The following is a 25,098-nucleotide window of genomic DNA, read 5'->3' on the forward strand; positions in this document are numbered from 1 at the left end:
CAGTCTAGTAAAACTTCAGGCTCGGACAGGTACTCCGGAGACTTTTAGATTCTACAGTCAGAGATAGCGCCTACACTGCTCTCCCTGTACGACTCTTGCTTGACGGGGGCATTCATTCCACCTACCTCCAACACAACGTATGTCAAGTTATTGCCTAAACCGTGGAAGGACCTGTTGTCTCCGGGGAGCTATCGTCCCATCTCATTGATCAATGTTGATCTCGAGATCATTTCTAAAATATTAGCTGATAGATTGGCTTTGATGCCTCGGCTCATTTCCCCAGTTCAGGTTGGTTTGATCAAGTGACGTTCTGCGGTATCTCACATACGCACTGTGTTGGCGGTGTTGGATGATGTTCAACTTTACCCTCAGGACCATTCCACAGTGGCAATTTTGTCCATAGATGCTGAAAAGGCATTTGACAATGTCCAATGGGCATGGCTCTGGGAGGTTCTCCGGCTTTGGGGGACCTTTTGTGACCTACCTTAGGGCCCTTTACAAGTTCCCGGTGGCCCGAATTCATATCACTGGGTTTCTCTTTGAGCCCTTCCACCCCCAGAAGGGCACGCGTCAAGGCTGCCCACTATCCCCTCTCCTATTTAATCTAGCCATTGAACCATTCTCCAGAGCTCTTCTCGAGGCTCGGGACAAGGAAAGGATTCGGGTCAGAGGGTTTGAAGTGTCCCACGCTCTTTTTGTTGATTAACTACTGTTTTTTCGAGCCAATCCACAAAGGGACCTCAGTAGAATCTTCTAGTATCTGAATGAGTTTGGGTTAGTATCAAGCTGTAGCTAAAAGTGTCTTGCTTGATTTGCATATGCCTTACCATGCTTTAAATAGAGGGGCCTTACCGGTTGACCTTACTGTTACACAGGTGTGCTTCAAATACTTGGGCATTTGGGTGGGTAGGTATCCCTCATCTCTTTACTCCCTCAACTTCCCACCTCTGCTGCATAAGATTGCAGATGAGCTCTGTCGCTGAACCCCTCTACCACTCCCATTGTTGGCCCACTGCCACCTAATAAAAATATTACGTTTCTCAAAATTACTTTACCCGATGCAGACTATCCCAGTGCTGTTAAAAAGAACAGTAGAGGCAAAAACAGAGAGAAAACTGGATCTTCACCAAGCGCAATTAGTGTCAAATGGAGGTGACTAAAATCAAGGTTACGCTAATCACACTATTCAGAGTAACTCGCTACATCTTGAGTAGCCTTAGATCAAAGTTAGAACCATAAATATTATAAAACCTCAACATAGATATATATAGGAAGTAGCGTAATAGTCCCTCAGTGGTCTGTAAAAACAATGCATGAGCTGGTACGTGTAGTCATAGCAGAGGATTGGCTACTGAACGCAGTGGCCGTAGTAAGCTAGTGAATGAAAGTGCTATGTATACCATAGCATAGTTAGCAGTAGGCTGTGGTGTCAGTAAACATACAAACAGGGGCCGAACCTGCGATGGTGGATGTTACTGTGTTATCTCCACAGATTACCGGTTAATCCCAGGACCACTGTGGGGATTTAAATGATGCTCCAAAGCTACAGAGGTAAGATACAGGGCGCTACATTATAGTAACGTGGCTAGAGTAAGGCAGAGTTACAGTGATGGACATGCCAGAGCGCTAGCTAATGACTGTATGGCTCATATCTGGCACTACACATGGAAGAAGCGCTACATAGTAGTAGCACGGCTAGTATAAGGCAGAACTATAATTAAAATTGTGCAAGAGCATGGACTAAATAGGCATGACAATAGAAGGGTGCTGCATAATATTCCCCAAGTTAGTATAGAATAGGGGAGGTAAAAAAGTAATCACTGGTTAAGATCTTAAATAGATACACTAGTAGTAGCACTGGTAGCGCTAGTAGATATAATATGGTAGGTGCGCTAAGTAACGGCCACAATACAGATAATCCCAGCGATATGCTATGACAAGGGGAAAATTAGAGAATCGGTAGGGAATACTGAAACCACGGTACCACAGTTGGTAATAGATAGTAGAAGATAATACTAAAATGATCAAAAAAACAACTAAAAAACATATATAAACTCATGGTATAAATATAGTCACATAGCCTATTTAAAGGAAAACTGTCAGATATTTTCTCCCGCACTATCCACAGTACTCGTGGATAGTGTGGGAGACTCTGATTAAAACGAGCCCTACCTTACCCGGATCTGCCCGACCGTTCGCCTGCAATTGTGGTTTTATTCTATGTGTATATCTTGCTGTAACTGGCGCGGGCGGGGCTTCTGCACAGACGTCAGCGCCGCTTATGAATATTCATCCCCCTCCCTCCAGTTCTCCCTCTCTTCCTAACTGGAGGGAGGGGGGATGAGTATTCATAAGCGGCGCTGACGTCAGTGCAGAAGCTCCGCCCGCTCCAGTTGACTTTGCCTACTGCTAGCTACACTATGGTATACATAGCACTTTAATTCATTAACTTACATCCTTTGCTATGAGTACACATATCAGCTCATGCATTGTTTTTACAGATCGCAGAGGGACTATTACGCTACTTACTATATATCTATGTTGAGGTTTTAACCTGTGTAACCTATAATTTCATATGACGTTTTTTGTAATATTTATGGTTCTAACTTTGATCTAAGGCTACTCAAGATGTAGTGAGTTACTCTATATAGCGTGATTAGCTAAACCTTTGAATTGACATAAGGACTGTCTATTTAATCTTTGTTTGTTGCTTGTACATGCACATTGCCTGATGAAGTGCCCTTTTTGGGCAAGAAACGTGTTTTGTTGTGCCTAATACACCTTTTGTAATGCTACATCCATGATTCTAGTCACCTCCATTTGACACTGGAATTAAACCTGCTGAAGATCCATTTTGCTCTGTTTTTCCTGCTATTATTGTAAACCGGTGAGCGAGGACCTGACCAGAGGATCTAGGCTGCTTACAGAGCACTATCTATTTAAACGCTACATGGTTTTTGCCCTCAGCGTACCAGCAATTGGTAAGTGTATTTCTTTATTTGTACGTGCCAAGTATCCAACAGTAATTCACTAGGGGTGCGTGTGCCTTTTTTCCCTTTTCTCTGTTATCTGTTAAAGCGAACAGACATCCAATTTCTGATTACGGCTTTTACAAAATGTATCTGGGCTAATAGGAAGCTGCGAATCGTTCTCTGCAAACTGATGCTTCTGAAAGAGAAAGGGGGACTGGGCTGGACTGTCGGGCTCTGATTCAACTCCCTTTTCTTCTTTCCAAGCACATGGCACTATGGTCTCACCCGGAGTTCCCCCAGGGGAGGGATAGTAGACCCTATGTGCAGTGGCTTGCAGCCGAAATTCTACAGACTAGTCATCTCTTCCACACCTCTGAACCTCGCTATCTCACTTTCTCAGAATTTTCTGACCAGTATGGACTGGGGAGGGGTCATTATCTCTCTTATTGTAAAGTTATGGCCTTCCTTAAATCACGGTTATAAGACCTGTCTGGGGAATGCATCCCCACCTCCTTTGATAGGGTTCTGAGGAGGGGATTTCACCATAGGGTGGGTTGGATGTTCTTGCTTCGTACTTGGGATTTTAAGCACTTTGTGTCTTTCAGTCATTACTTTAACTGTCCCATGTTCATGTTTTTCTACTCAGGGCATGCCCTTTGACCATGCTTGTAAAATTTTGAAAATGCAAATAAAAATATACAGTATAAGAAAAAAAAATATTCTATGTTTTATTTGTGTTTAAAAAAGCTGTCACTAGGAGTCTCTTTACTTGTCCAGAGCACGTTTTCCCCCATCTTTTGCACAGACTTTGGACTCATGCTGGCCTGGCAGAAGTCCAAAATCAGGAAATGCTGAAGGGGGGGGGGGTGCAGCCTTAGTCAATCATAGCTCATCTCACACACTGAACTGCTCTGAGCTATGTGTAGCAGAGTGAGGGAGGAAGTTCTCCCCTGTATGGCTTCAGATGATGTCATGCCTGCTGGGTAATGCCCTTTCCCAGTCTGTGACTGTGACTGAGCAGAAAACACAGAGCAATATCAACGTAGAAAACTAAAAAATTATAAAAAATATATGCAGGGGGTGGTTTATCATGATAGGGACAGTGAACTGGGAGGATTATAACATTTAACAAAATCGTGAGAGGTTCTCTTTAACTATTCCCCGGTATTACAGGAACAGGGGGACAGAGGGACCCTCTTTTTTGTTAATTTAGTAGGGGTTCCATTTCTTCGACCATTACTAAACAGTGGTTTGTTGTGTATCCTATGGATATCTCATGAATATGTTGCTGCACTGCCTGTTTAAAGCGTTACTGACATTTTAAAACTTATGACATGACATGCAGATAGGTCTAGGTGCTCTTTCTGTCTCATTGCAGGTGACTTGCTCTACTATAAGTCTATGGAGCTCATTCCCTGCAATCATATGGGCTAAGCCCTAAGGCGGGGAGTGAAGCGTGCTGTTGTGCACTTCTCCCAACTAGATCTAGAGATCGTAAGAAATGAAATACTGTTTGTGCAGCTTACAGTAGTCAATATGCGAGGCTAACTGAAAGGTTCTCTCACCCAGAAGAGAAAAGAAAAATTGAATAAAGTGAAAAAAGATTTTTCAGTCCTCAGCACACCACCTTTTCCAAAATAGATGTATTATAGGATGTCTGATCCACTTCGGGAAAAAAAATGCCGACTCATTGGACCAATCTTAAATCTGTAGGATTTATTTTAAAATGTAAGTATAAAATTGACAGTATAACCGTATAAAATTGAATATAGCACAAACCGCAGGGCCCTATGGTTGTGCACTTTAAAATAAAATTATAGAACGCTTAATACCCCTAGTTGGCACACACATGTAAATTCTCAATGGTATACCCTAATTTTATCAGGTATGTCTTACTCACACTGTAAAAATATGAAAGAGATGCAGTTATAATTATGGTAGCCTTAAAACAATGTATTGATGATTTATGGAGATTGATTGAGTCCTGCATATGAAAACAATATAGTTTCGCATATGCTGTAGAAAATGTCCTGCAAATAGAAACCATGTAGCAATCGATGGCTAAATATTCACAGTCTCATATGGTGGATATGTATTTATGCACCGCAGGTCCTATAAAGAAAGTAAATGGAGTAATGCTCACCACTCACCACATGTTCCTCTGCTCTAGCGAGAGGCGGTGGTGGTATCTCACAGTGTGCAACCACTCACTCCAGTGAGCTCCCCGGTGGCGTGTGACCTGGGCAGTCAGCTGACCAGTTGAGAGAGAGCGTGTGCTCTGGCTGTATTCTTTATAAGTAGTCTCTTGTCGTTCTCTGGCTCAGATAAATAGTTTGAGTGTAGTATGGCAGGATTTTTTCAGGATTTTTGCAGGTTTCTCTCTTTGCTGGAATGTGATGTGGAGCACTTCTCCTATTTCTTCAAGAGACGCACACTGCATGAATGGCAATTTTTCAGTGTGAATAGGGTTCAAGTGCTATATTGCATAGCTATCTTAACCAAATGCGTTTTGGGATGTATAGACAGAGTTCAATACCCCTTCTTCAGTGGTGTATGATACAATGTGAAAAAGCAGGCTAGAGATCGGAAGGGGTCTAAACACTGAGACCCTGAACAATCAAAACTTGACATGTCGGTGTTGCATGTCAAAAGTTCTTTAAAATTCTAGTAGGACTTAAAAGGGTTTTCCAGCACTTAAATAACAGGGCTAATATTTAGATGGTGGTTTAGAATTTATTAAAAAAAACACAGTCAAAGAAAAGCACCAAAATCCAATCCCACACACAAGAGGTCCACCAGTCTCCTGTATAGACCAGATTATGAAGCAAAAAACAAATGGGGTTTCAGGACAACAAATTCAACCCTTCCTGTACTGCATCAGTCATTTACCCAGAGGTTTCAGGGCACATGAAGGCAATTGTGATGTGAGTAACTTATTTCTAAATTATCCCTTTTTCTGCTAAGAGACCAAACAAAAATGAGCTGGGTAGTTCCATTGTTCAGGTGTTCTCCTACATTAAGTTATTAAGTTGGCCACAAATATATAAGGTAGCTGCTATTGAAAGATTTGTTCTGCAGATGACTACAGTGGGGATCAAAAGTTTGGGCACCCCAGGTAAAAATTTGTATTAATGTGCATAAAGGAAAGATGGAAAAATCTCCAAAAGGCATCAAATTACAGATTAGACATTCTTATAATATGTCAACAACAGTTAGATTTTATTTCCATCATTTACACTTTCAAAATAACAGAAAACAAAAAAATGGCATCTGCAAAAGTTTGGGCACCCTGCAGAATTTATAGCATGCACTGCCCCTTTGCAAAGCTGAGAACTGCCAGTGTCATGGATTGTTCTCAATCATCATCTGGGAAGACCAGGTGATGTCAATCTCAAAGGTTTTAAATGCCCAGGCTCATCTGACCTTGCCCCAACAATCAGCACCATGGGTTCTTCTAAGCAGTTGTCTAGAAATCTGAAACTGAAAATAGTTGACGCTCACAAAGATGGAGAAGGCTATAAGAACATAGCAAAACGTTTTCAGATGTCAATATCCTCTGTTCGGAATGTAATTAAAAAATGGTGGTCATCCGGAACAGTGGAAGTTAAAGCAAGATCTGGAAGACCAAGAAAAATATCAGACAGAACAGCACACAGGATTGTGAGAAAAACAATTCAAAACCCACGTTTGACTGCACAATCCCTCCAGAAAGATCTGGCAGACACTGGAGTTGTGGTATACTATTCCACTATAAAGAGATACTTGTACAAATAGGGTCTTCATGGAAGAGTCATCAGAAGAAAACCTATTCTACGTCCTCACCACAAAAATCAGCGTTTGAACTTTGCAAATGAACATATAGACAAGCCTGATGCATTTTGGCAACTAGTTCTGTGGACCTATGAGGTTAAAATTGAACTTTTTGGCTGGAATGAGCAAAGGTACGTTTGGAGAAGAAGGGGAACATAATTTAATGAAAAGAACCTCTGTCCAACTGTTAAGCATGGGGGTGGATCAATCATGCTTTGGGGTTGAACATCTCACGAGTAGAAGGAAAAATGGATTCAATAAAATTTTAGCAAATTTTGGATGCTAACTTGATGCCATCTGTGAAAAAGCTGAAGTTAAAGAGAAGATGGCTTCTACAAATGGATAATGATCCTAAACACACCTCAAAATCCACAGGGGATTACATCAAGAGGCGTAAACTGAAGGTTTTGCCATGGCCTTCACAATCTCCTGACCTCAACATAATTGAAAATCTACGGATAGACCTTAAAAGAGCAGTGCGGGACAGACAGCCCAGGAATCTCAAAGAACTGGAAGACTTTTGTAAGGAAGAATGGGCAAAGATACCTCAAACAAGAATTGAAAGACTCTTGGCTGGCTACAAAAAGTGTTTACAAGCTGTGATACTTGCCAAAGGGGGCAGTACAAGATATTAACTCTGTAGGGTGCCCAAACTTTTGCAGACGCCATTTTTTTGTTTTCTTATATTTTGAAAGTGTAAATGATGGAAATAAAATCTAACTTTTGTTGACATATTATAAAAATGTCTAATCTCTAATTTGATGCCTTTTGGAGATTTTTCCATCTTTCCTTGGCTTCTTTATGCACATTAATACAATTTTTTACCTGGGGTGCCCAAACTTTTGATCCCCACTGTATATCTCCTGATTTTATTCCTCTATACACATGCACGTTTAGCTCAGTGAGTAGAGGGAAGAAAGCTCCTGCCAGACACTTCTGGCAATGGTTTACCTCCCTAAGAACATAAGGATTAGGGAGGATTATTGAGTAGGATCTATTAAGTTTTTGAGGCCTCTCTTGTATTCCAATATATCTCATCCCACATTTCACGATTAAAGGGGCTCCAAGGTGTAATGTGGGTGGTGATGACTGCGTAATTGGCGCCAACCAGTATATTTACATTTTGGTTAGAAATAGTGTAGTAATGGCTCAAGAAGAGCTGGTGCGCAATGAATAAAGTCGTCAATACTTTAGACATGTGTTGGCTGAATCGAAACCAGATGGCCATGTAATGTAGGATTGCACATACTGGTTTTCAACTGTTTAATCCAGTGTTTCCCAACCAGGGTGCCTCCAGCTGTTGCAAAACTACAACTCCTAGCATGCCGGACAGCCGAAGGCCTCAAACAAACTTAATAGATCCTACGCAATAATATGATAAACCCACAATAGACATATAAAGATCAAATCATGAAAATTAGTTTATTAATACATAAATGTAAAATTTTTGTTTTACATACATTGTAAAACGGTTAAAAACATGTAAAGAGGGGGGTCCAAGAGAGGCTCCGCAAACTACAGATCATAGAGTAATATAAAGAACACACCACGTGTTAGTAAGTCATAATCCAAGTCACAATCCAAGTGGAAAAAAAAATAGAACCAAGGTAAGGATCCGAAAGAGAATAGTCCAATGAAGTGGGAGTAAAAGACAAGGTAGCAATAGTAAAAATTTAAATTAAGGAGCAATAAACATGAATAACAGCACAGTGGCAAGAAGATATAATTACCAAGTGGACCACAGGAACTGACCCCACCACCCAACATTTCACCACTATGGCTTCTTCCGGGGTGTCCGGAAGAAGCCGTCGTTTTTGACAGACAACTGGGTCTGAACATCTCCAAATAGGTCTTTTGTAGTGTTCCTGATATATTGTGGCTAGTATCAACTAAAGGTGATCCAAGATGGTACAGCAAGTAAATTGGTCACAGGTCATAGGTGCCCAAGGCTTATTGATGCACATGAGGATTGAAGGGTAGCAAGTCTGGTCTGATCTGACAAAATTACACAAATTATTGGAAAAGTAGCTGCTGGCTATGATTGAAATGTGTTGGATCACTCATTGCAGCTTTTGTAATTGTTGTACTAGGGGCTCCCTCAGTACATATGGGCCAACTGCAGCAGATCTTTAGTCCACTCCAGTCTGGGGTTTCCGGGCTTACCTATTGCTGTCACCCATTTGCTCTGGGGATCAGTTGGGCTCTTAGTAATGGGATGTATTGGCATTGGTTGGCAATGGGTTTTATTAGCTATATGGTATTCATCTCCCTTCAGGAGGCTCTGGAAATATTAGGCAAAGCAGCTGCATTTCAAGGCTCTGAAGTCCGAAACCTGGCTTTTTCAAGGGCGGCATCTGTGCTCAAGTCTCTACCATCTAAGCTGCAATCTGCTGAAGAAGCAAGAAACCTGGTCTGGTGTGGGGGCCATTGCCAAGCTGTCATCCAGGTAATGCGGCAAACAGGAGCAGACACTGGCAACAGAGACTTGGTGTAATGGCTATAAGTGGCTATATATATATATATATATATATATATATATATATATATAAATATAATATTAGAGAGAGAGACAGACACTTATAGCCATTACACCAAGTCTCTGTTATCCGATATAAGATATATATCCTTTTATATGTAACAATATAAAAAATCGAGCTATTTGTGCTTTTGACCTAGCTTAGTATTTTATCAAGACCAATGCAGCTTGTGATCGATTATGGTAAATGATGATTTCCCTATTCTTTTGCAGGAAATATTAGAAGATGGAGTATGCCATGAAGTGGAGGCGCTTAAAATCTGTGAACAGTACCAGTGTATGGAGGTGTGGACAAAGAAAAAATATATATAAATAAATATGTCTATGTACAGACAAGTACAGATAGATGATCAGGACTAGCAGGTGAAGTTTGTATACATTATACCAATCTTAATGGGACCTCACTTTGTTCACAAGGTGTCACCATGCAAAAATTATCAATGACATTCTTAAAAGTACTGCCACAAAGTTTAATGCACGTGATTCCCTAAACTGAGGTTGTGTTACGAAGAGAATCGTTTTTAAATAGAAGTCGGCCAAGCAAGATTATGTGGGATGGGTATCTCTGTCCTCTCTTTCTCTGGAGCAGTGGGGCGAGCTGGACTCGCCTATCTCTCTGTAAGAACTAGAACTGGCCCTGAAATATGCTCCTAATGAGAATTCCCCGGGCCCTGATGATCTCCCCAGCGAGGTTTATAAACAGTTTCACAGGGTTCCTTTTGCCGCAGCTGCAGTGAGTAGCTCTTTGCCCCACTCCATGATGGAGGCTATAATAGTGCTTCTTCCTAAACCTGGTTATGTGCAGGACCTGTTATGTGCAGGACCTGTTATGTGCAGGACCTGTTATGTGCAGGACCTGTTATGTGCAGGCTCCTACAGGCCTATTTCCTTATGTGCTGATGTGAAACTGCTGGCTAGGGAACTCGCTAACAGGTTGGCTAAGGTTGTCTGGTTCATGGGGATCAAACTGGCTTTATGCCAGGGAAGTCTACAGTGGATGATAATCATAGTTTATCTTAATTTACAGATGTCTCAGGAGGGGGCTGGTGCTAGGTTGCTTGTTTCGTTGGATGCTGCCAAGGCATTTGATGGCGCCGAATAAAACTTTCTGTGGTGTGTGATGAGATCTATGGGGTTTGGACCTCGGTTTCTATCTTATGTACAGTTGTTATACAGGAACCCTGTTGCAGACTTAGAGTGAACGGCCAGCTGTCAGAGCCATTTCGGCTGCAGAGGGGCACATGGCAGGGGTGTCCCCTGTCGCCTTTGCTCTGCTTTTAGCTATTGAGCCTTTGGCTTGCCTTATTAGATATACTCCTCCGGATGTGGCAGATTTAATTGCCCGGGAGAAGTTTATGGTTAGATTGAAGAAGGGGAACTATATTAAACGAAAGGTAGAAAAGAAGTTTGGTATTTGCGGTCCCTGGGTGTGTAAATTTGATCCTGCTGAGGGTGGGACATAGTTCTTGGTCTTTATTCTCCCTGATCGTGTGTAAGCGGTGATGCTGTGTAAGGGGTGGGGCTTGTCTGTGTGTGTACTCTTTATTTGCTGTATTGGGGTTTCGGTATGGGGCCATTGAGGAGCAGGTTGCGCTCTATGCGGATATGTTGTTGTTTTGGGGGGATACGGCCCTCTTTTTGGCACCTGTCATGTCTTTTATCTCTAACTTTGGTTCCTATTCTGGTCTGTTAATTTACTGGGACAAATCTGTGATAATGCCTCTTGATCCCCTACCTGATATTCCTCAGATTGTTGCTTCCAAGCTTCAAGTGGTCACTAGTTTTAAGTGTTTGGGCATTACTATTACTCCCTCCCTGCACGACTTTTTCCTCGTAACCTGACCCCTCTCCTGGATAGGAGTTCCCAGCAGGTGGCAGTCTGGTGTAAACTTCCAATTTCGGTTGTTGGTCGGACGAACTTGGCTAAAATTGTATTGATGCCACAACTATTGTATGTTTTACAAAACTCCCCAGTATGGATTGCAATGGCCCACTTTCAGTGCAACTAGTTGGGGGGGGGTCTCTGCTAGAATTAGATTGGAAACGCTTCAGAGGGGGAAGTCTTCAGGGGGCTAAGCCCTTCCCAACCCCTGGTTGTATTTTTTTGGGCCTCCCAACTGCACCAAATACGGGGTTGGGTGCATGCTATTACGTTAGGCCCTACAGGGCGATTGTTTATGGCAAGACATGGAAGTCGGGTTCCACTCCAAATGCTCGAGATTGGTGCCCTTATTAGGCCTCCTGACTCCTCTCCCACTACCCATTCTCTATACACGCGTAAACTATTGTGAATAACTGGCTCCACTAAATTTACACCGCTGTGGCGTAACCCTAGCCTGCCTGCTTTCTACTCCTTTATGGATGCTGGTTTTTGGGAAAGGAAGGGATTGTGTAGTTTGGAGCAACAAGTTGTTCAAGCTGTGGTCCGGTCCTTTGGGGACTTGCTGGAGGAGTTTGCCTTGCCGCATTCTTTTTTTATAGGTACTTACAGCTCCGCCATGTATACGAGACGCAGTGTAGATCCCTTTCATTGGTAATTCACTCTAATCGGATTTTGGAATGGGTGGTCATGAAAAGGGAATCAGATGGGATTATATCATGGTTATATGGAGAATTATTGAGCTTTCACCATGAAAAATTCCCCTTGACTGTTCGTTGTAAATGGGAGAGGGATCTTGGTGTTATGACTGACGAGGAGTGGTCAATTGTGCTGGTGCTGACCACTTATTTATCGTTGTCGTAATCTAATAGGCTGTCCCAGCTGTTTTTCCTGCATACAGTGTATAAAACTCCACTGTTCTTACTCAAGATTGGGGTCAGGTCTGATTCTGCTTGTCCCCAGTGTGGTAGGTTGGGTAGTGCTTGAACTTATAAGAACGGTGTAAGGGGTGGCGTTATCTTGGCTTCCTAAGGTGTGTCTGCTCTGTCTTATTGGTTGTGCACAGGAACGCTCACTGGTGTAGATTGGCATTCTGCGTGTCCTGTATTAAGCCCGGAAACCTATTACGCAGTATTTGATTAGATCGGGTTAGGTTTATCGTTAGATTGAAGAAGGTGATCTATATTAAACGAAAGGTAGAAAAGCAGTTTGATGGTATTTGGGGTCCCTGGGTGCGTACATTTGATCCTACTGGGGGTGGAACATAGTTCTTGGTCTTTATTCTCCCTGATCGTATGTAAGCGGTGATGCTGTATAAGGGGTGGGTCTTTTCTGTGTGTGTGCTCTTTATTTGGTCTATGTCCTGGATGACTTCTGATATGGTGACTGACGTACTTATGTGTGCTTCTTATTCCACCGTACTCTACCTCTGGGAGCCAATGTCCTGCACGCCCGTTTTCCTTGTTATTATACTTTACTTCACTGTTCTTAACATGTCTGCTGATTTAGAAGCAGGTAGTTGAGGCGGAATGTATGTTTGGGAGGAGGGTGCTGATGGGGTGGCTGGGTTGTGGGTTGTTTGTATGTTTTGTTTTATTATTTTGTGTTTGTGAAAACTTCAATAAAAATCATCTGATTTAAGAAAAAGAAGTCGGCCAAGCATCCAACTCATTGTCATGGGTCTGAATTCTGTCACACCCCTCAATTTACTTATGGTCAAGAAAGCTGCTCTTGGCCATAAATGGTCACTACCGTGCTGTACTACATGCTGCCTTTTTAAATGAATGGAAATATGTAATTGATGGATGGATGGATCGGATCTGCCAGATTAAAAGTGGCTCTTATTTAGTGTGTTTCTACTTTGGCTCATAGAGGGGGCTCCAAACCTGGGGAGGATAATCCTACAAAACCCAATCTTGGAAATGCGAGCCAAAAAGTTTTAGGCATTATTTAAAAAATAAAGAAATAATTAACTAAAGACTATCAACACAACGCTGTATAACCAAACCGGGTATTAGCGCCTATTAATAGTCTATACTGGATTCTTCATATTACCTTATAGGTGGTTAAAATGGCAAAACCACCAAGTCAAAGGGGATGCATGGCTTAGTATTGCAAGTGAGGGGTATAGAGTGGTAACTCCTATAGGTGCCAAAAAAAAGCTGTCTATATTGGTTGTCACTCATCGGACTCTGGAGAGATTCCGAACTGCACAATTTTTACCATGCAGTACCGTAAGACTCGTGTCCTAGGTAGATTTGGCCTCTGGTTAAGGAGGGCCCTAAACATTACAAGACCATCTAATGTGCATGGTGGAGTCTGAGTCTCCTCTGGTTGCAGATGTCTGGGTAAAGAAAACTTAGGCATGTTGGATTTTAACCTGCTCAATTCTATGTTAGAAATGTCTGGCAGCGGCTTTATACCCTCTATTGAAAACACATTCTAAGCGAGGTGGTCAAAAGACGCTGTTGAACAATTGTGCTGACTGCTGTCTAAAGTGTATTTCCGCCTTTTAGTTGTAATTTCACACAAATCATCTTTTACATATGTAATGATACGTTTGCTTTCTTTACTGTATAGCTCCTAACAGGTATTTTCGGTGTTGGGGTACGCACAGCAGAACGTTGGTACAAGGATGGAGTGCGAAAATTACGTGACTTGGAAAACCCTAATATTAAACTGACTGCAGACCAGAGAGCAGGTAAAAAAGCACTGTTTCCCATCTTGGGCACCTCCAGCTGTTGTAAAACTACAACTCCCAGCATGTCCAGACAGCCGAAGGCTGTCCGGGCATGCTGGGAGTTGTAGTTTTACATCATCTGGAGGCACCCTGATTGGAAAACTGTGAAGTAGAGGCTTTTTGCTCTATGTATGTTAAATGGGCAATCTTATTAAAACTAATTTTTGCTATTGCATTCCTTATGGCTAATACAAAAATCTTTCTAATGTACTTTGTTTAAACAGTTGTTTAAAAAATGTTTTATTTGGGTTTAAAAAAGCTGCCACTAGGTGTCTTATTACTTGTCCAGAGCACATTTTCCCGCCATCTCTTGCACAGACTTTGGACTCCTGCTGGCCTGGCAGAAGTCCAAAATCAGGAAAAGCAGTCTGGAGTGCTGAGGGGGGAGGGGGGGGGGGGTTGCAGCCTTATCCAACCATAGCTCATCTCACAATGAGCTAGAGGAGGAGATTTTAGCTCAGTCCCATTGTTATAAAATGGATGGATTACGGTGCGCAGTGACACTATGTCTGTAGACGGTGTCAGAGCAGAGCGCTGCAAACTGAGCTCCGTGATCAAGATCATCCTGCATAGAGTGCACTAAAAAACATTATTAATAGGGACTGTAATTTTAAGCACATATTGCCACCTAGTGGAAATTTTTGAGCACCTTTAATATTAATTTGGAATTATTAAAAGCTAAGTTTTAGACCGCAGAGGGTCTCTATTCAGGGTTTCCCTGAGGGGACATATATCCCCAATGTTGTTGTTTAATATAGAAGTGCCCGTAGACCCTCTAGGGGTATTTGTTAATTCATCTCACAATGAACTGATCTGGGCTGTGTGTAGCAGAGTGAGGGAGGAAGTTCTCCCCTGTATGGCTTCAGATGATGTCACGCCTGCTGGGGAACGCCCCTTCCCAGTCTGTGAATCTGACTGAGCAGAAAATACAGAACAATATCAAGGTAGAAAACTAAAAAATAATAAAAATAAAGGCAGGGGGTGGGTTATCATGATGGGGGCAGTGAACTGGGAGGATTATAAAATTTAACAAGATCATGACAGGCACTCTTTAATGGATCTCCTGTCTGTATATTAACAATTGGTCTTTTTCACACAGGGATAGAACATTACACAGATCTCAAGCAGCCAGTGACCCTCCAGGAGGCCAGACATGTGGAACGCTTGATAACAGATGCTTTGCACAGATTTGTCCCAGACCTCGAAATTACTATGACAGGTGGATTTCGCAGGTAGAGAATGTTGGAATTTTTTGCCACACCAGGTGGTAATGTCATGTCAGTAGCCGTGACTGACACCAAGCTTTCCTTTTCTCATTTAAGAGGAAGTGAAGTGGGTGTTGCTTGTTTTGTCTGACCACAGTTTTCTTGGCTGGGTTCACACCTTGAGGTGGTGTCTAGTGCAGTGTTTTCCAACCAGTATGCCTCCAGCTGTTGCAAAACTACAACTCCCAGCATGCCCGAACAGCCTTGGTCCGGGTAGGCTGGGAGTTGTGGCTTGCAACAGCTGGAGGCATACTGGTTGTCATAGTTTTGTGGTTCAGTTGTTGACGTAAAACTTATCCCCTATCCTTTGGATATTAAGTTTTTCTCCATGAGACTTCTCCTTTAAATGGAATAGCTTTCTAGATGGGTTGCATAATTCTTAGGATCCTCATAATACATAGAGCTACTGTTTTGGAACCTCTTTGAGAAAATAAGTTAGGACCCGGTTTGTTAACCCTTGCTTGCAGCCTTAGTCATGTTGATTTTTGCCAAATTATTCATTCTTTGTCCTCCCATCTAAACAGGGGGAAGCAGCAGGGGCATGATGTGGATTTCCTCATAACACACCCCTCTGAAGAATCACTAAATGGGGTGCTGAAAAAAGCTGTAGACTGGATGGACAGCCAGGTAAGTGTGCGAGAATTACTAATGAATTGTGTATTGCTGAGATCTCATAGCAAGTTACCTCTTTGGCTTGCAGGGCTGATATTTTGGGATTCCTTCTTAAAGGAAAACGGTCATCCCATTCACCCACACTAAACACAATACACTGGGTTATAGTGCAGGTGAATAGGAGACCGATGCGGGGTCTCTGACTAACATACGTACCTGCAGGCTGGAGCGGTGTCCCCCTGAAGGTCCGCTTCTTTCTTTGGTGAATTGCGCACAAGAGGTGGGTCAGCCGGGCAAATTTTAATATTCATGTGGTGCTGGTCACGTGAGCACTTGCACCTACTGAGTGCTCACGTGACCAGCGCTCATGAATATTTAAATTCACCCGGCGGGTGTAGGTGAACAGGATGACCATTTTCCTTTAAATTCCGTATTGCAAAGCTGGCTGCAGATTTTTTGCAGTTTTGCAGAATTTGTGCTCTCAAAACACAGATTCTGTCCAGAATTCAGAGTCCTATTTATTTCAGTGAGGCTCTGCCTTAAAGGGGTACTCCGCTGCTCAGCGTTTGGAACAAACTGTTCCGAACGCTGGAGCTGGGAGCTTGTGACGTCATAGCCCCTCCCCCTCATGACGTCACACCCCCTCCCATAGACTTTTATTGAGGGGGCGGGGCTTTGACATCACAAGCTCCCAGCTCCAGCATTCGGAACAGTTTGTTCCAAACGCTGAGCAGCGGAGTACCCCTTTAATTCTGCAAAAACTAGTCAGGTTTCTGCAGAATCTGAAATGCAGAAACATTGCCTTAATAAATCCAGATCCGCAACTTCAAATCCACAGCAAATCAGTTTTTTTGTGAATGCACCCTAAAAGACAATCTTATGATTGAGTAAAATATGATGAAGAGATTAAAGAGACCATGCTGCTAGGTTTTCTTTAGTCAGACTGCAGGCACCATGACACATTACATAGCAGGCACACACTTCTCTCGGCAAATGCAGGAAGCCATGCTTTCTTTAGTCAACGTCTTTAAAGCGTACCTGTCAGATCCAACAAAAAAACTTTTTTTTTATATATCACTCAGTACCTAATCCTGACCATGTACATCTTTTGTGTGTCTAGCACTTTTATTTATTTTTTTATTACACTTTTAATTTAGCTCACTAGTTTGAATTCCTTTCAAAGGGAGGGGGCGTGGCCTCTGTGCAGGTCTCCGCCCCCTCCCTCAGTATGCTGTCTGCTCACATCTCCCCTAGCATTAGCAAAACTACAACTCCCAGCTTGTCCTCACTGACAGTAGCGGGACACAAGCTGACAGTGGGAGGATATTTCCTCCAGCCAAGAGCCCTGCGCTCACAGCTGTCAATCAAGGAAGTGTGTCCATGACATAGGTGATGACTCATGGACACAGCAGGACTAGTATGTGTCCAAGCAGGTAGGGGGGCAGTTGCTTGACTGGTTTATCAGTATGAAATACTGAAAATGTTCTAATGAAAGCAATTGCAAAACCTATTGGTTTTCCATACAACATATCAAAAGTTCTTATATCTGACAGTGCCCATTTAAGCTTACAGAGGGAGATCCTAATAGGTGGTACCTTAAGATATACAGTGATCCCTCAACTTACAATGGCCTCAACATACAATAGTTTCAACATACAATGGTCTTTTCTGGACCATTGTAAGTTGAAACCAGATTCAACATACAATGTACAGAGAGTCCAGATCTGTGAAACATGTCAATGAACTGACCAATCAGAATGGGCATTCACTGGTAAAACTCCTGTATTACTGAAGCGTATGCACTGACTGGTGTCTGGTAGCGCCCCCTACAGTACAGGGAGGTATTACATGTTCTGTACACTTTACCTGTACCAGGGTTACCTGCTCCTTTGGACACCAGGTGAGGACGGCTCCATGTTAACTTTTTTAGGACATTGCGTGCACTGTACAGGACCCCGAAGAAGCTTGTGTCCTCTACATAGACCAGTGCTTCCCAAGCAGGATGCCCCCAGCTGTTGCAAAACTACAACTCCCAGCATGCCCGGACAGCCTTTGGCTGTCCGGGCATGCTGGGAGTTGTAGTTTTGCAACAGCTTGTAGTTTTGCAACAGCTGGAGGCTCCCTGCTTGGGAAACACTGACATAGACAGTGATTTCCAGCTCCCAGCAGATCTTTCTTACTTTTATATGTAAGAATTTGCTTTATCTATATTAGTTATCTACTTATTTTCCTTTAATGATCACTTTTTCCTATTTTTGGATGACATTTTGGTGGCTTCAGAACCAATTACCAGGTTTCCATAGAGTTCTGGTCTCAACATACAATGGTTTCAACATACAATGGTCGTCCTGGAACCAATTAATATTGTAACTTGAGGGACCACTGTATGTATCTCATGTAGCCCACTTGTTCATCTTCCAACTATCCCTCTAAACCTCCCCATACTCGTGGTTTTGTGATCTCTCGTGGTTTCATACTATGTTTGTTTTGTGTCACCACTTGTCCATCAAATCAATTCCATGTAGATGAACATGGATGTGATGAAATTCATGTATCAGTCATGTGATCTATTCCCCCATCATGACATGATGTTGTAAATGTTATATTGTTTTTAAACAAGTAATTTTATGGAGAAAATCTCATATCCTCTACATAGCAGTAGTGATACAGGGGGCATGGCGGCAGGGGAACAAAGAAGAATCTGAAAGGCCAGTATATTGAATGTTGATTATATTTTATTAAGAAGGGATGGTGCTGTGTATTTTCTGCAGTCACTGTCTATTGTGTATGCATGAATATGAGGAAAATACTGGGAATGTGTCAAAATGTGGGAAATTACTGGCCACTAGGCCTAAAACTAAGCTGTGACTTCATGTTCTGTACAGGTCATTTCCCAGTCATACTTTTCTTCTCGGGAGTACAGTGAAAGGTTACCCAGTATATAGATAACACTGAATCCACCACCATTCACAGCAGAACTCAACAGAGCCCTGTAGAATGACCTCTGAAAAGGTCACAGATTTTTTTCAATGCATGTGAATGGCACAGGCCCTGTTTGCTGCACATGTCAATGGGCCCACAGGCAAGATGGCAGCCCCCATAATAATGTACAAAAAATTGCATCAGAAAATAGAAACCAATTAGAAAAAAAAAACGGTGACACATTCCCTTTAGGCTGTTGACTCGCATATTGGAGATGATCCTTGACCTTTATATAAAAGGGGGGGGGGTGTTTTCATAATTTGTGCATCTGAAGTCAATTCTACACTGTTTGGCCAGTCATACATCATGTGTACCTGTGTCAAATTTATCAAAGTGGCACATGTTCTTCGTAAATAGCTTTAGATCTAAGGCTGGGTTCACATCACATTTTTGCAATACAGTTCCCGTATCAGGTTTTTGATAAAAAAAAACAAAAAAACAAAAAACGGATTCCTCAAAACCTGATTAAACTGTGTGTACAAATTTTAATCCATATACGGTTTGAAAAATGATGTCCGAAAACTGGATGGAACAGTACACACATAAGGTTCTGTACAGTTCCCATTCACTCCCATGTTAAAAAAAAAAAAAAAAAAAGAAACATATACTTTTCAATGCGGTTTTTCACCTGGACCAAAAACTGTGGTAGGCTACCATTTGGGTACAGGGAAATAAAATGACTGTGGTTTTCAGTACGGTTCCATAAGGTTTTCAATGGAGAGTCAATGCATATGGTTTTCAATGGAGAGTCAATGCATATGGTTTTCAATGGGGAGTCAATGCATATGGTTTTCAATGGGGAGTCAATGCATATGGTTTTCAATGGGGAGTCAATGCATATGGTTTTCAATGGGGAGTCAATGCATATGGTTTTCAATGGAGAGTCAATGCATACGGTTTTCAATGGAGAGTCAATGCATACGGTTTTCATAATGGTTCCATACAGTTTTCAATGGAGAGTCAATGCATACGGTTTTCAGTACGGTTCCATACTGTTTTCAATGGAGAGTCAATGCATACGGTTTTCAATGGAGAGTCAATGCATACGGTTTTCAATGGAGAGTCAATGCATACGGTTTTCAATGGAGAGTCAATGCATACGGTTTTCAATGGAGAGTCAATGCATACGGTTTTCAATGGAGAGTCAATGCATATGGTTTTCAATGGAGAGTCAATGCATATGGTTTTCAATGGAGAGTCAATGCATATGGTTTTCAATGGAGAGTCAATGCATATGGTTTTCAATGGAGAGTCAATGCATATGGTTTTCAATGGAGAGTCAATGCATATGGTTTTCAATGGAGAGTCAATGCATATGGTTTTCAATGGAGAGTCAATGCATATGGTTTTCAATGGAGAGTCAATGCATATGGTTTTCAATGGAGAGTCAATGCATATGGTTTTCAATGGAGAGTCAATGCATACGGTTTTCCATGGAGAGTCAATACATACGGTTTTCCATGGAGAGTCCATGCATACGGTTTTCCATGGAGAGTCAATGCATACGGTTTTCCATGGAGAGTCAATGCATACGGTTTTCCATGGAGAGTCAATGCATACGGTTTTCAATGGAGAGTCAATGCATACGGTTTTCAATGGAGAGTCAATGCATACGGTTTTCAATGGAGAGTCAATGCATACGGTTTTCAATGGAAAGTCAATGCATACGGTTTTCAATGGAGAGTCAATGCATACGGTTTTCAATGGAGAGTCAATGCATACGGTTTTCAATGGAGAGTCAATGCATACGGTTTTCAATGGAGAGTCAATGCATACGGTTTTCAATGGAGAGTCAATGCATACGGTTTTCAATGGAGAGTCAATGCATACGGTTTTCAATGGAGAGTCAATGCATACGGTTTTCAATGGAGAGTCAATGCATACGGTTTTCAATGGAGAGTCAATGCATACGGTTTTCAATGGAGAGTCAATGCATACGGTTTTCATTGGAGAGTCAATGCATACGGTTTTCATTGGAGAGTCAATGCATATGGTTTTCAATGGAGAGTCAATGCATATGGTTTTCAATGGAGAGTCAATGCATATGGTTTTCAGTACGGTTCCATACGGTTTTCAATGGAGAGTCAATGCATATGGTTTTCAATGGAGAGTCAATGCATATGGTTTTCAATGGAGAGTCAATGCATATGGTTTTCATTGGAGAGTCAATGCATATGGTTTTCATTGGAGAGTCAATGCATATGGTTTTCAATGGAGAGTCAATGCATATGGTTTTCAGTACGGTTCCATACGGTTTTCAATGGAGAGTCAATGCATATGGTTTTCAATGGAGAGTCAATGCATATGGTTTTCAATGGAGAGTCAATGCATATGGTTTTCAATGGAGAGTCAATGCATATGGTTTTCAATGGAGAGTCAATGCATATGGTTTTCAATGGAGAGTCAATGCATATGGTTTTCAATGGAGAGTCAATGCATATGGTTTTCAATGGAGAGTCAATGCATATGGTTTTCAATGGAGAGTCAATGCATATGGTTTTCAATGGAGAGTCAATGCATATGGTTTTCAATGGAGAGTCAATGCATATGGTTTTCAATGGAGAGTCAATGCATATGGTTTTCAATGGAGAGTCAATGCATATGGTTTTCAATGGAGAGTCAATGCATATGGTTTTCAATGGAGAGTCAATGCATATGGTTTTCAATGGAGAGTCAATGCATATGGTTTTCAGTACGGTTCCATACGGTTTTCAATGGAGAGTCAATGCATATGGTTTTCAATGGAGAGTCAATGCATATGGTTTTCAGTACGGTTCCATACGGTTTTCAATGGAGAGTCAATGCATATGGTTTTCAGTACGGTTCCATACGGTTTTCAATGGAGAGTCAATGCATATGGTTTTCAATGGAGAGTCAATGCATATGGTTTTCAATGGAGAGTCAATGCATATGGTTTTCAATGGAGAGTCAATGCATATGGTTTTCAATGGAGAGTCAATGCATATGGTTTTCAATGGAGAGTCAATGCATATGGTTTTCAATGGAGAGTCAATGCATATGGTTTTCAATGGAGAGTCAATGCATATGGTTTTCAATGGAGAGTCAATGCATACGGTTTTCAATGGAGAGTCAATGCATACGGTTTTCAATGGAGAGTCAATGCATACGGTTTTCCATGGAGAGTCAATGCATACGGTTTTCCATGGAGAGTCAATGCATACGGTTTTCAATGGAGAGTCAATGCATACGGTTTTCAATGGAGAGTCAATGCATACGGTTTTCAATGGAGAGTCAATGCATACGGTTTTCATTGGAGAGTCAATGCATACGGTTTTCAATGGAGAGTCAATGCATACGGTTTTCAATGGAGAGTCAATGCATATGGTTTTCAATGGAGAGTCAATGCATATGGTTTTCATTGGAGAGTCAATGCATATGGTTTTCATTGGAGAGTCAATGCATATGGTTTTCATTGGAGAGTCAATGCATATGGTTTTCATTGGAGAGTCAATGCATATGGTTTTCATTGGAGAGTCAATGCATATGGTTTTCAATGGAGAGTCAATGCATATGGTTTTCAGTACGGTTCCATACGGTTTTCAATGGAGAGTCAATGCATATGGTTTTTATTGGAGAGTCAATGCATATGGTTTTTATTGGAGAGTCAATGCATATGGTTTTCAATGGAGAGTCAATGCATATGGTTTTCAGTACGGTTCCATACGGTTTTCAATGGAGAGTCAATGCATATGGTTTTCAGTACGGTTCCATACGGTTTTCAATGGAGAGTCAATGCATATGGTTTTCAATGGAGAGTCAATGCATATGGTTTTCAATGGAGAGTCAATGCATACGGTTTTCAATGGAGAGTCAATGCATACGGTTTTCAATGGAGAGTCAATGCATATGGTTTTCAATGGAGAGTCAATGCATATGGTTTTCAATGGAGAGTCAATGCATATGGTTTTCATTGGAGAGTCAATGCATATGGTTTTCATTGGAGAGTCAATGCATATGGTTTTCATTGGAGAGTCAATGCATATGGTTTTCATTGGAGAGTCAATGCATATGGTTTTCATTGGAGAGTCAATGCATAAAGTTTTCAATGGAGAGTCAATGCATATGGTTTTCAGTACGGTTCCATACGGTTTTCAATGGAGAGTCAATGCATATGGTTTTCAATGGAGAGTCAATGCATATGGTTTTCAATGGAGAGTCAATGCATATGGTTTTCCATGGAGAGTCAATGCATACGGTTTTCCATGGAGAGTCCATGCATACGGTTTTCCATGGAGAGTCAATGCATACGGTTTTCCATGGAGAGTCAATGCATACGGTTTTCAATGGAGAGTCAATGCATACGGTTTTCAATGGAGAGTCAATGCATACGGTTTTCAATGGAGAGTCAATGCATACGGTTTTCAATGGAGAGTCAATGCATACGGTTTTCAATGGAGAGTCAATGCATACGGTTTTCAATGGAGAGTCAATGCATACGGTTTTCAATGGAGAGTCAATGCATACGGTTTTCAATGGAGAGTCAATGCATACGGTTTTCAATGGAGAGTCAATGCATATGGTTTTCAATGGAGAGTCAATACATATGGTTTTCAATGGAGAGTCAATGCATATGGTTTTCAGTACGGTTCCATACGGTTTTCAATGGAGAGTCAATGCATATGGTTTTCAATGGAGAGTCAATGCATATGGTTTTCAATGGAGAGTCAATGCATACGGTTTTCCATGGAGAGTCAATGTATACGGTTTTCAATGGAGAGTCAATGCATACGGTTTTCAATGGAGAGTCAATGCATACGGTTTTCAATGGAGAGTCAATGCATACGGTTTTCATTGGAGAGTCAATGCATACGGTTTTCAATGGAGAGTCAATGCATACGGTTTTCAATGGAGAGTCAATGCATATGGTTTTCAATGGAGAGTCAATGCATATGGTTTTCATTGGAGAGTCAATGCATATGGTTTTCATTGGAGAGTCAATGCATATGGTTTTCATTGGAGAGTCAATGCATATGGTTTTCATTGGAGAGTCAATGCATATGGTTTTCAATGGAGAGTCAATGCATATGGTTTTCAGTACGGTTCCATACGGTTTTCAATGGAGAGTCAATGCATATGGTTTTCAATGGAGAGTCAATGCATATGGTTTTTATTGGAGAGTCAATGCATATGGTTTTCAATGGAGAGTCAATGCATATGGTTTTCAGTACGGTTCCATACGGTTTTCAATGGAGAGTCAATGCATATGGTTTTCAGTACGGTTCCATACGGTTTTCAATGGAGAGTCAATGCATATGGTTTTCAATGGAGAGTCAATGCATATGGTTTTCAATGGAGAGTCAATGCATACGGTTTTCAATGGAGAGTCAATGCATACGGTTTTCAATGGAGAGTCAATGCATACGGTTTTCAATGGAGAGTCAATGCATATGGTTTTCAATGGAGAGTCAATGCATATGGTTTTCATTGGAGAGTCAATGCATATGGTTTTCATTGGAGAGTCAATGCATATGGTTTTCATTGGAGAGTCAATGCATATGGTTTTCATTGGAGAGTCAATGCATAAAGTTTTCAATGGAGAGTCAATGCATATGGTTTTCAGTACGGTTCCATACGGTTTTCAATGGAGAGTCAATGCATATGGTTTTCAATGGAGAGTCAATGCATATGGTTTTCAATGGAGAGTCAATGCATATGGTTTTCCATGGAGAGTCAATGCATACGGTTTTCCATGGAGAGTCCATGCATACGGTTTTCCATGGAGAGTCAATGCATACGGTTTTCCATGGAGAGTCAATGCATACGGTTTTCAATGGAGAGTCAATGCATACGGTTTTCAATGGAGAGTCAATGCATACGGTTTTCAATGGAGAGTCAATGCATACGGTTTTCAATGGAGAGTCAATGCATACGGTTTTCAATGGAGAGTCAATGCATACGGTTTTCAATGGAGAGTCAATGCATACGGTTTTCAATGGAGAGTCAATGCATACGGTTTTCAATGGAGAGTCAATGCATACGGTTTTCAATGGAGAGTCAATGCATACGGTTTTCAATGGAGAGTCAATGCATACGGTTTTCAATGGAAAGTCAATGCATACGGTTTTCAATGGAGAGTCAATGCATACGGTTTTCAATGGAGAGTCAATGCATATGGTTTTCAATGGAGAGTCAATACATATGGTTTTCAATGGAGAGTCAATGCATATGGTTTTCAGTACGGTTCCATACGGTTTTCAATGGAGAGTCAATGCATATGGTTTTCAATGGAGAGTCAATGCATATGGTTTTCAATGGAGAGTCAATGCATATGGTTTTCAATG

The 25,098-nt window shown here is 41.6% G+C and overlaps 1 protein-coding gene across 8 annotated transcripts in view; it reads left to right on the forward strand.

The window, feature by feature from the left end:
* Positions 1-25,098, forward strand: part of POLM (DNA polymerase mu) — a 97,666-nt gene that overhangs the window by 59,466 nt on the left and 13,102 nt on the right. For all 8 annotated transcript variants that reach the window (XM_056571311.1, XM_056571310.1, XM_056571317.1 and 5 more), the window contains 5 exons: positions 9,058-9,228; positions 9,532-9,603; positions 13,778-13,898; positions 15,037-15,169; positions 15,727-15,829. In XM_056571311.1, the coding sequence (XP_056427286.1) occupies positions 9,058-9,228; positions 9,532-9,603; positions 13,778-13,898; positions 15,037-15,169; positions 15,727-15,829 (600 nt within the window). The remainder of the gene's footprint in view (positions 1-9,057; positions 9,229-9,531; positions 9,604-13,777; positions 13,899-15,036; positions 15,170-15,726; positions 15,830-25,098) is intronic.

This window comes from Hyla sarda, chromosome 4, assembly GCF_029499605.1.
Source record: "Hyla sarda isolate aHylSar1 chromosome 4, aHylSar1.hap1, whole genome shotgun sequence".
Classification (NCBI taxonomy): domain Eukaryota; kingdom Metazoa; phylum Chordata; class Amphibia; order Anura; family Hylidae; genus Hyla; species Hyla sarda.